Source organism: Megalobrama amblycephala, linkage group LG17, assembly GCF_018812025.1.
Source record: "Megalobrama amblycephala isolate DHTTF-2021 linkage group LG17, ASM1881202v1, whole genome shotgun sequence".
In the NCBI taxonomy this organism is placed as follows: domain Eukaryota; kingdom Metazoa; phylum Chordata; class Actinopteri; order Cypriniformes; family Xenocyprididae; genus Megalobrama; species Megalobrama amblycephala.
This window is the reverse complement of record NC_063060.1, coordinates 11614779-11627161: the sequence shown is the minus strand read 5'-3', so window position 1 is coordinate 11627161 and position 12383 is coordinate 11614779. Positions and strand designations below refer to the sequence as shown.

The following is a 12383-nucleotide window of genomic DNA, read 5'->3' as shown; positions in this document are numbered from 1 at the left end:
GACAGTGGAAGTTTGACTAACAGTCATGTGACTACATCTAAACCAATGACATCAGTTTCTGACACTTCTCTAAAATCATCAGGCTCTATCACGGAGCGTCTCGCTTTTTGATCCATATAAAGAGGTCTACAACAACCACATTGAATCGGTAAGTCTGCTGTTTGTTTCGTTAGTCGCCGTTGGTTCGGGAATGGCAGGGAAGAGGTGTTGCCGCGCGCTCCTCTCTGAAACAAAAGACACGCGCTCTATTTCCGGTTTTACGATGACGCTCTTTTGCACACGGTCTGGTTGAGGTGCTTGTGGTGTTGTGTGCAGAATCGCCGTCCAGAACGCGCTTAATTTCGAGCGTGGTGCGCGTGTGGACTCCCGGTAAGCAGTAAATAGTGTTGCTGTATGGTCAGTCCGTTACGCGTGTAAAAATAATGTTAGGGCGGGAGAAATTCGGCGTGCAGGAAAGCATCAACTAGGCCGCGTGACGCCTGTTCTTCCTCATCAGTTTTGTTGCATCTGTTAAATTTGCAAGTAGTGATTTCATAGATCTCAAAAATATAAATGAAATCGACTCTGCAATCCAATAAAGAAACGTCATTGTTATTGTCAAACTCATTATTATATACATGTCATTATTATTGTTGTCGCAGTGTGTGTAAACAGCTGTTTGTGATGCGCGGCGTGTTTAGATGATAAAGTATGTCAGAAACCCCAGTGATGGAAATGCATTAGGGCGAAATTCACCTGATTCCGATGTGTGCTGCTGTTTCTTCCAGGTCTTTTCAGAAGCATATGGAGTCGTTTGCTATGGCATATTTTATGAATACGGTGTCCCACCATTACTTTTTTTTGCTTCACAGTAGGCCTATTAGAGCCACAAATACTATGATTTTTTGTTGTTGTTGTGAGACTTGATTTTTTTTTTTTGTAGCTAGTTTTAAATCTACATGTATGCCAATTCCCCTTAAAATGATTTTTGGACTGTTCTACCTCTGAGGTCTTGAGCTTCACTTGGGTAAAGTTGGTTTTATATTCGCACATTCGGACATCCGTATTCAATAGCCTTGTTGATCACACTACATTGGACATTCACAAGTAAATGCCATTAAAACAATACTTGCCTATTTTGATCGACTGTGAAAAATGTTGTAAGTTGACAATCGTTGGTTGTCAATATCATGTCGCTGCTTAAAATTCACAAACATTAATTTATTGCACATTTATTGGAAAGTCTGAATTTATCAGAAGTCCGAATGTGCGCATATAAAACCAACTTTACCCAAGTCTGAGCTTCTGTACTTCTCTATCAATAATTGCGTGGGTTGTTTTGTTTTTAATAATTATTTTTACGCACGGACATTCTCACGAAAGATTTCCTTGTAAAAAAGTTTTGCGAACTCGCATAAATTTGTTCTTAAGCTCGCTATAATGTTAATGAATTTGGAGTATTTTAAATAAGATGCCTACCCAATTTAGTAATTTGCATAGAACACGCCCATCTATATCCATATAAGGGTCATCTGCGCAACCTTTCTTTTACAGCCTTCCTTTCTTTGATGAAGTATGTATTTAAGATGAAATATCTGTTAAATTAGTCTTAACACGTTTATAGTACCACCCAAAGTGTGTTTTACATATGTGTGATATCAGTTGTCTCTATTAGGGATGCACAACGATATATCAGCCACCATATGGGTATTGGCTGATATGTTAATTTTCAATGTTACCGTTATTGGCCCGATAAGAAAATTTGGCCGATATATAATTGATTATTTCCTTCAGCTGAGACACTTGAGATGTGCACTGTTTGCCATTATGGTTTTGAATTATGTTTGAAATTACTTAAAAAGGGAAAATACAGTGCAATGTACAGCACAAGTCTGTCATTTAGGCTTCATAATATTATAATGAGAACATGCTTGGAACATGGCTTTTAATGGTGAGACTTTTGTTTTTGTAATCAGGCACTCAAGTTATATAAAAAATTAGATTTATCTGCTAATATATTGGTTATCGGCTTTCAAGTATAAAGAATTATCGGTTATTATTATCAGCCACAATTTTCATGTTGGTGCATCCCTAGTTTCTATATTTTTCCCGTAATTTAGAATACATTTTGGTACAAAAGTTATTGATGAAGTTAGTGAGTGAGATCCATTATTTTGAATTGATCTATTGAATTAGTTTTCAATTAATTGCAGTTCAAAAATGAATTATTTTTAGTTGTTAACTACTTGTTTTTGGTAATTAAAATGATTCTTTTCATTTTCTCACATTGTAAGGAAACTGGCGGGGAGTTAAAAAATAATTTTTTATTCTCTGTTTCAGAATTGTAATGCTGACATTGTGCTGTTACAGCATTGTGACAATAACCAGAATATTTTTCTCTGTTTTAGGATGCCAGTATGATTGGCTGGTGGCCACGCCTCTTGCCAGTGATGTCACTGACATTGCTGTGGGCGTGTTCAGTGGGGGCAGGTTCAGACTGCACATCTATGCCCACTGAGACTGATGTTCGAGTAGCAGAACAGGCACAGCAGCGCCACCTACATGCTCTGTTTGACAAGTATGGCCAGAATGGGAGTATCTCTTTAGAAGGCCTGTACAACCTACTAAAGGGGGTGGGGCTTGACCGCATCCGGAAAGTGATGGTCCATCACCGTGGAAACGAACATAATCATACACACTCGCATACTCACGAGCACGCTCATGTGGACAAACTCACCACACACACGCATCACGTCACCAGCAAGAAGGGAGGTATTGATCATAATGTGGAGAAGAGTGACCCCATCCCAAACGTGCAGCCTGATAATGCCTCTGGGAAGAAAAGCCAGTCGGATGCTCACCACAATCTCTATATGAAAATGAATCAGGAACTGACCACACCTTTGACTACGCCGTCTTACGTCACAAAATCACGGCGGACCAATCGTAGTGCTGACTATGATTTAACGCAGGACCACGACTCCTATAACCACACCCAGCCCAATGCAACACAGTCTAACCACACCCACCAGCCTGAGGACACACCCACCCATGTGCACGATGACCACGATGAACATGAACACGACCATAGCAGTCTAGAGGTATACAAACACACAAAACCCCCTAGTTCTCCCCTTGAAAATCCCTGACACACCTCACTCACATAAATCCTGTCTTTTGTCAGTGTCAAAATGCCTCCACAATCCTGAAGTCACATGGCATGACAAAGGAAATGGGTCTCTCTGTCAAGGACTTCAGTTACCTGTGCCCTGCCCTTCTCATGCAGATTGATTCCAAGTCTTGCCTCCTGCACAAGGATGACCATCCAGGTGAGATTTTGTGCCTGTAATTTACATACAGTTGTATTGTTGAATCAAAGTTGTAATGGTTGATTTGCATAATCTGTATAACAATTTGCTTCCCTCCCCAGATCATTCCCATCATCACAACCACCACCACCATCATCATCATCATCATCATCATCCTCCGCATAATCAAACCGATGACAGAAGCCCAAGGAATGCTTCAATTAACATTGGTAAGTATTGTTACTTATGGTTTTTAAATATAACAAGGCTAATTAATAAAGCTCAGAATCTATTAGAGAAACGCGATACATTCAGAAATCATCATAATTGATCCAGAATCATTTCTCGATTTGCGACGCGTCAATATATTGTCCCAGCCCTAATATTCATTATATTTTTTATGGTCCATTTATACAAATTACGTTATATTAGATAAACAGCCAGCCACCTGAGTGAGTAGGTTCAGCCAATGAAATCATAGCATTATATCTGTTGGAGTCCTCTTGGTTTAATTAAAATACATAAACTTGGGGATGACACTATTAAAATTCTAAAAAATTAAATTAATCAGTATTAAATACTACAAATGAATTCACAGCGTTATAATGTACAGTATAAAAAATGGATATTCATTATGAAATTTGCTAAAGATTACATTTATAAGTGTGTATAAAGATTAACTTTTAAGTGAGCAAAGATAATCTAAATGTAAAATCAGAGGAAATGTGCACATTTAAATATCCCATATCTATGGAAGCTTGTTTCCGTCAATGAATAAAAAATAAAAAAGGTAATTGCAAATTTTTATCTCACAATTCTGACTTTTTTTTCTCATAATTGTTTTATATAAACTCGTAAATGCCAGTTATAAAGTCAGAATTGAATAATATAAAGTTGCAGTTGCGTGTTATAAAGTCAGAATTGTGAGATACAAACTCGCAATTGCGAGGGAAAAAGTCAGAATTGCAAGATATAAAGTTGTAAATCTTTTTTGTGACAGAAACAAGCTTCCATACATATCTACCGATACCGGGAAAAAAAAAAAAAAAAAAAGTCCTGACATGAAAATAATGGGTCTTTGGGGTTTGTTTGGATCAATAAGTGTATGTTTGTGTTACAGCATGGGTAGGAGGGTTTCTCTCCATCACCTTGATCAGTTTACTGGCATTAGTCGGTGTGGTTTTGATCCCACTCATGAACAGAGTTTGCTTCAACTTCCTGCTGAGCTTCCTGGTGGCCCTTGCAGTGGGCACTCTCAGCGGAGACGCTTTCCTACACCTCATACCACATGTAAGACACAAACTAGCATTTGGATTTAGCACTATTGTTTTTAAGCTAACACAAAAATTATTGCTTCCTTATTTTGGTCTATGTTTTACTTGTTACTGATATGATATAGTCGTCACCTTTGCTGTGCTTGCATATTTACGGATGAACATACACTACCATTCAAAATTTTGAAATATTATTGCACTTTAAGGGGTTAATTCACCCAAAAATGAAAATTCTGTCATTAATTACTCACCCTCATGTCGTTCCACACCTGCAAGACCTTCGTTCATCTTCGGAACACAAATTAAGATATTTTTGATGAAATCTGAGAGCGCTTTGACTCCACACTAGACCGCAATCTAGCCACCTCTTTGAAGATCCAGAAAGGTACTAAAGATGTTGTTAAAGTCGACGTGACTGCTGTGGTTCAACCTTACCTCTCAGATTTCATCAAAAAATCTTAATTTGTGTTCTGAAGATGAACGAAGGTCTTACAGGTGTGGAATGACATGAGGGTGAGTACACCCTCATTTTTGTGTGAACTAACCCTATAAAATAACTGTTTTCTATGTAAATATTTTAAAATACAATTTATTCCTGTGAGGCAAATCTGAATTTTCAGCATCATTACTCCAGTCTTTAGTCACATGATCCTTTGGAAAGCATTCAAATATGATGATTTGATGCTTAAACATTTCTTATTATTAGTGATGCTGAAAACTCTTGTTGTCTAATATTTTTGTGGAAACTAAATTCTTAGATGAATAGGAAGTACAGCATTTTATTTTAAATAGGAATCTTTGTAACATTTAAAATCTTTACTGTTTCTTTTGATTCATTTAATGTATCCTTGCTTAACTAAACTTGCCTAAACTTTTGAATGGTAGTGTATACACATTTTTTCTGTAATTTTCAAGTGTTCTCATTGACTTATGATTGTCGTCTGTCAGTCTCTGGGTCATCACCATCATGGCCACACAGAGCACCATCACCACGGTGAAGAGGTGGAAGAGGATTCCCTTCGGCCTGTGTGGACAGGGCTCACAGCTCTGAGTGGAGTCTACATCATGTTCCTCATTGAACACTTCCTGACCCTCGGCAAAATGTACAAAGACAAAAAACAGAAGGTCAGCAAAATGTACAAACAAACAAAATCAAAATACAAGGTAAAGATCTCATATTTAATGTTATAGTCATGTTTCACATTCTTTAGCTATTCCGTAAGTCATAGTATTAATTCCCTGAACATTGTAACATGGAGGTGTTCCTTGAATTTCTGTAGTTTAAGGAATTATCTCTGTGTTTTAGGTGCAGAAGAAGGTTGATCTCACCACAGAAGTCTTGGAATCTGAGAAGTTGCCATCATTACAAGACAATGACGTCAAAACACTTGACGGTAACTATTTTTTGATGCTTGTTAATGTTTTAGGTTTAAAATGAAATCGTCTTACATGATATTTCTATAACATCAGGTGTTGAAACGAATGGCGGAAGCGCATGTGGGCGTGGCGTGACGGAGGAAGAAGAGGTGATGTTGGGGGCGGAGCTGTACTCTGACATAGACTGTGAGAATAAATGCCACTCCCACTTCCATGACACTGTTGGCCAGTCAGATGAGCAGCATCATCATCACCATGACTACCACCACATACTGCATCACCACCACTCCCAGAACCACCACCCGCACACTCACACACACAGACACACACACTCCTACTCGCTACAGCACTTCCAGCAGGCTGGTGTGGCCACGCTCGCGTGGATGGTCATCATGGGAGACGGACTTCACAACTTCAGTGACGGACTTGCCATAGGTAAATTTTACACACACACCAATTGAAACCTTGGACCTGGCTATTTGTTGTAATTTTGAAACCATGTGTTTTTAATTATATATATATATATATATATATATATATATATATATATATATATATATATATATATATATATATATATATATAGTAGTCAACATTTGAAGTGGATCAAAAAAAAGTTAATCAAAGTTCTAAGAACTAAGTTGTCCTAAGAAGAAGGTTTTAGGACATATATACACATATACACACACACTAAGGCTTTTGGCATTAGGAACAGCATTTACAGATTGTGTGCTGTTTTGTATTTCAGGGGCTGCATTCACAGAAGGTTTGTCCAGCGGTCTTAGTACTTCAGTCGCTGTGTTCTGCCACGAGCTTCCTCATGAGCTGGGTAATTTTCTGTCATCGTGGTGGCAGTTTGTTTGACATTAGAAATGTATCAGAATATGGACGGAACCAAAAGTCAGGTTGTTGTCTATTGCATTATGAAGAAATGTTTCTGTTGTCACTCACCTCACACCTTATCTTCCTCTTTTATGCAGGAGATTTTGCGGTCTTGCTGAAGGCGGGTATGTCAGTACGACAGGCCATCCTGTACAATCTGCTGTCGGCCCTGATGGGATATCTGGGCATGATCACAGGCATTCTGATCGGTCATTATGCCGAGAATGTTGCCATGTGGATCTTTGCTCTCACAGCTGGGTTATTCTTGTACGTCGCTCTCGTGGACATGGTGAGTTGCACAGAAAGAAGAGATGCTGTGATTGAAGTGGGCAGATTTAATAGGCTGTCTACTAGAAATACTACATCCTCAGCAGGGTTATTATCATTAAAGGTGAGGTAAGCCATATTTCAAAAACGCTGTTAGAAATTGTTAGGGGCCGAGCACCAACTGACAATTGCTCAGTCAGTTATTCTTCTTCGAAATGAATTGCATTTTTGAGGGGCCTAAACATGCTCAAACTCATGAAACTTTGCACACGCGGCAGAAGTGGTGAAAATGTACGTCTGATTTGGGTTTCTGAATTAGGTGTGGCAAAATAGCTCGATGGCACCAACTACAAAATGTCAATTCAGCACCCTTCGCACTACGTTTCACGTACAGGTATGAAATTCGGTAGACACATCTAACAACCCAATACCAACAAAAAAAGTCTCCTAGGTGCAAAACCTGAAAACCCAACAGAAAGTGAGATATTTTGAATTTTCTCTGCAAAATTTGTGCAGTTTTTGCCATTTTCAGACGTTGTACGTTAACAAACTCCTCCTACAGCTTTAATCAAATAAAAAAGGCCTTTGCAACATTAAATTGCGGAAATCTTGACTTTTCGCTGAAGGGCGTGTCTGTGGCGGCCTGACAAATTTTGATGTTTCGCCATGAAACAGGAAGTTGTTGTAACACAGGCATACAATGTCTGATCTGCCACAATCTTCACATGCTTTATTAGAGTCCTGGCCTGAAGACATCTACATGACAATATTCAGTCATAGCGCCACCTGTGGGTAACAGTAAATTACATGTACACTCCTCATAGAGATTTAACCAGATCAACATCATATTTGGTCAGTCTAATCTTAAGGCCTTAGTGATGTTAAATTGCAAAGACCTTGAGTTTTCGTTGAAGGGAGTATCTGTGGTGGCTTGATAAAGTCTGATGTTTCACCATAAAAGAGGAAGCTGTTGTAACTCAGGCATATGGTGTCTGATCTGCCCCAAACTTCACGTGTGATAAGAGTCCTGGCCTAAAGACATGCCAATATTCATTTAGTCATAGTGCCACCTGCTGGCAACAGGAAATGGCATGCTTTACACTGTAATACATATTTGAAATCAACCTAAACAAACCGCCTCCAAAACGCACCCTCCAATTCTAACCACCCTGCACCGAGTCGGTCTCGAACCCCGACCACTGCTGGCAGGCGAGGCGAGTGCACTAACAATGACACTAAACACTGTATTCTCTAGTGGTTGTCAGTGTGCAGTGGTTTACCTGCACAACTCTCACTATCTGGCCACACGAGTGGATGTCTGTTTATGCGCAACAAAATAATGCTTCCTGAAAAAATAAAGCGCAGATGATGAACGAATGAACGACAAGGAAGCTCAAAAAATGAACGTACAGTACACGAGTAAATACAAACAAGAGCTTGTTGTTACCGTGCGTTCACACCGCCGCCGGCGAGAGCGTCAACAATCGCCTTGGCCGGCCTGCCAACAACGCTGTACTGTTCGTTCAAACCGCCGCCGACGGGAGGGTCAAAGTAAATGACAAGTCGCGTCAACCAATCGGAAGCCTCTCAAGCGAGGACCTCTACATTCCAATTGGTTGCCGCCGAACCGCGTCATAGCTCATTACCATGAAGTTAACCTGATTTCAACTCTCCTTGACGCTCTCACCGTCCAAGATGCGCCGCGCCGCTCTCGCCGTCGGCGGTGTGAACACACAGTAAGTCGCCAACAACACAGCAGCTCCAGACAATCAATGACACTTAAACCCAGTGTTACTCACATGTGAAGCAGAATCAAAGCAGCCTCCGCATCTGTTTTCAGGCCTTCCTGCTTAGCTTTCTCCAGCGCTGGAAAGCTTTTATAACGCGGGTCATAAAGTTCTTGCCCAGTCATGAACCTTCATTCCAGTGATATTCTTTTGTGCTCTTTTGTATTGTCTCTTTCTGCAGTCTTTCTTCAGATCTCCTTCTTGCTCGTTCTGTCTCCTCAACCGTCATACGCCCCCTAACACTGGTTGGCTACATGTTTGTTGTTGGTGTCGGTCCGACTAACTTCCAAACAGTGTTTTTGGCTTACCCCACCTTTAACAAAAAATATTAACTTTTTTGTTAATTGTTAATTCCCAGCATGTACTTTGTGCTTATCTAACTGAAACAGTGATTTCTAAAATTCTGTCTATACTGTTTTTGTAGGTACCCGAGATGTTACACAATGATGCAAGTGAAGCGGGCTTCAGTCACTATGGTTTCTTCCTCCTGCAGAATGCTGGGATACTCCTGGGCTTTGGCATCATGCTTGTCATTGCTGTTTTTGAGCACAAGATACAACTTGACATTGGCTTCTGAACTAATGCAATAATCTAAAGACGTCACTCCACAAAAACATCTACTAACATAGGTCAAAGAGCAACGATCTTGCTCACCTTGTGTCCACCTGTTGAAATGCCTGAGATATTTTAATCTGTGAAAATAGTGGCAGCTGCTTAATATGCACGAATAATTGTCACCTTATTTGTTGCTTGTGCCAGAAAAAAAGTGTTAGTCTTGACTGTTACAATTTCATTATCAAAGAGAAACTTGAGTTTTTTTTATTTGTTTGTTACACAGTGATGTACAGTAGCTGTTGAAATGAGTTACATTGTTTATTTTGCACATGATGTTCCTCCAACATTCCAGTAAAGTATTGAGTGTCCCATGTTGCCTTTGTCTGATTTCTGACTGTACTGTATTTGAACTTAATGGGCCTCATTCATGAAACTTTCGTAAATATACGAGCAAATTCGGAGTAATTTGCTTGTAAAATGGACCTTTACGAAAACTCACCTCCGGATTCACAAACGCTTCATATACAACGGATTTGGTAATTAAACGTGTGTGTATATTAATGAATTACAAACATTCGTAAATAGGGCCGCGTGCACGCTCATTCATAATTAACATAATCCCCGCCCAAGAGTTACGTCTACGCAAATTACGTGTCCAGGAACGGCGTGGAATCCTCTGGACTTCCTTCTCAGGTTTGGCTCCAGTATATTGCATAAATTCAAAAGAGACCAATTGGCCATATGCCTAGCAATAAATATTCAATTATCGTGTGTCCACCAAAGCGTTTAGTCAGCTAAAAATGTCTGGTGCTCTTCTGAAAACGGCCAGCTGGTGGCGCTTGAAAGCGCTTTGCAAGCGCAGTGTTTTTCCAGCTGAGATACTTTATGATACAGAATATTCATGGCAGTAATGCGTTACTAGTATCTAATTCTGAAGAACACTTGATACAAAAATGCAGTAACCAGTAATATTAACTTCTCCATTGTTGTTCAGTCGTTGTCCACATGGTTGTACAAGTAGGATGATTGGTATTTGTTCCGCCCCTCCTCTGTGATTGGACAGCTGGGTAAAAAGTGGCAGTGACGAGCACTGCCCAAAGATGAACAGTTAAAAAGTAAAGACAGGGCAAATCAACACCCTCGTGAAATATTATGGTACATAGGCAAACTGATGACATTGCATTTTGATGCACCAAGTTAAAATACAGAACGTTCAAATGTTTTACGCACCACTTACATGTGGTAGGGAGCAGGTGTAAATTTCTTTCGTAACGTTTTGAAAATACAAACATTTTCGTGAATCCGAAACTTTACGTCAGAACAGCTTTATGAAGGATTTACACACAAAAAAATCGTTCTGCTTGTGTTTCATGAATGAGGCCTATATCAGTGGAGTTTATAGTAGAGTATAGAAGCTGTTGATATAATTGGGTTGGGTTACTGAGAAACCAACCCCATGGATAAAAAAAATATTTATTTTGAGATTATATTTAATATTAAATGATTAGATGTTTTTAAAGTTACTTAATGGGCGTTAGCTGACAGCAAAGGTAATATAAATGTAAAAATAGAAGGGAAATGAGCATGCACAAATATCTAACACTGGATGATAAAACATCAATGACCAATATCTTACAAAAAATCTTTGTGTACATTACCATTAAAATGTTTTTTTAAGAAATTGATACTTTTAATTATGAAGGTATGTTACAAAAGATTTCTGTTTTAAATAAAGGCTGAATCCTGAAAAGAAAAAAAAAAAAAAAGTATCACAGTTTCCACAAAAATATTAAGCAGCCCAAATGTTTCTTAAGCAGCAAATCAGCGTATTAGAATGATTTCTGAAGGATCATGTGACACTGAAGACTGTAGTAATGATGCTGAAAATTCAGCTTTGCCTTCACAGGAATTCTTTACATTAAACGGATAGTTCACCCAAAAATGAAAATGTGATGTTTATCTGCTTACCCCCAGAGCATCCAAGATGTAGGTGTCTTTGTTTCTTCAGTAGAACACAAATTATGATTTTTAACTCCAACCGTTGCTGTCTGTCAGTCAAATAATGCTAGTGGATGGGAACTTCTACAATAACAGTAAATAAAACTTGCTTAGACAAGTCCAAATTAAACCCTGCGGCTCGTGACGACACATTGATGTCCTAAGACAAGAAACAATCGGTTTGTGCGAGAAACCGAACAGTATTTATATCATATATATATATAATGATATAAATACTGTTCGGTTTCTCACACAAACCGATCGTTTCGTGTCTTAAGACATCAATGTGTCGTCACGAGCTGCAGGGTTTAATTTGGATTTGTCTGTTGTGTTTTATTTACTCTTATAGTCCAAGTTCCCGCTGACTTGCATTATACCACTGACAGACGGCAGTGGTTGCAGTTAAAAATCATCATTTGTGTTCTACTGAAGAAACAAAGTCACCTACATCTTGGATGCGCTGGGGGTAAGCAGATAAACATCACATTTTCATTTTTGGGTGAACTATCCCTTTAAGACGAATTATGAAATCACAGTTAGACAAACTGTAAATAATAAAAATAATAATAATAATAATAATGACTTGATATTTTACATATATTTTTAAGGCCAAAATCATTTTCCAACATCATTTTTTTCTTCATTTGACCTTTGACCTTTTTTTTTTTTTGTAGGATTTCATCATTTATAACTAACATTGTCCTATTAGGGTAAATAATTTTTGACAAATTTGGCAATATGCACAGCTTGTATTATACTTCATTTGGAACTCACATCTGAAAATGTCAAAAACTCAACACAAATTCAGATGCAACTTCACTGCCTGGAAAATAGTGAAACCATGTCTTAGTGTTTAAAAAAAAAACAATCTTTAACATTGTTTGTTTCTTGGAATTCCAAATCAGTGATTGATGGATCACATCTTGCATAGGATAGTGTATCCAAATACATTATTC

The 12383-nt window shown here is 38.6% G+C and overlaps 1 protein-coding gene across 3 annotated transcripts; it reads left to right on the top strand.

Moving 5' to 3' along the window:
* On the top strand, nucleotides 1–9800 carry slc39a6 (solute carrier family 39 member 6). 3 transcript variants are annotated; one of them, XM_048163689.1, is made up of 11 exons: nucleotides 1–148; nucleotides 2388–3080; nucleotides 3164–3308; nucleotides 3410–3517; nucleotides 4408–4577; nucleotides 5510–5686; nucleotides 5868–5955; nucleotides 6032–6373; nucleotides 6687–6767; nucleotides 6919–7109; nucleotides 9299–9800. In XM_048163689.1, the coding sequence occupies exons 2-11, from the start codon at nucleotides 2397–2399 to the stop codon at nucleotides 9449–9451; spliced, it is 2139 nt and encodes a 712-aa protein (XP_048019646.1). In that variant the 5' UTR covers nucleotides 1–148; nucleotides 2388–2396; the 3' UTR covers nucleotides 9452–9800. The 3 variants fall into 3 exon arrangements, with proteins under 3 accessions (XP_048019646.1, XP_048019644.1, XP_048019645.1); XM_048163687.1 differs by having other exon boundaries at nucleotides 5510–5725; XM_048163688.1 differs by lacking the exon at nucleotides 1–148 and adding an exon at nucleotides 201–369 and having other exon boundaries at nucleotides 5510–5725.
* The last annotated feature ends 2583 nt before the right edge of the window (nucleotides 9801–12383 follow it).

Bases quoted from the DNA above. Each gene is read 5' to 3' on its own strand.
- slc39a6 (XM_048163687.1), top strand. From the start codon at position 2,397: ATGATTGGCTGGTGGCCACGCCTCTTGCCAGTGATGTCACTGACATTG. The intron at 5,726-5,867 runs GTAAAGATCTCA...TCTGTGTTTTAG, and splicing joins AAACAAAATCAAAATACAAG to GTGCAGAAGAAGGTTGATCT. The intron at 7,110-9,298 runs GTGAGTTGCACA...CTGTTTTTGTAG, and splicing joins ACGTCGCTCTCGTGGACATG to GTACCCGAGATGTTACACAA.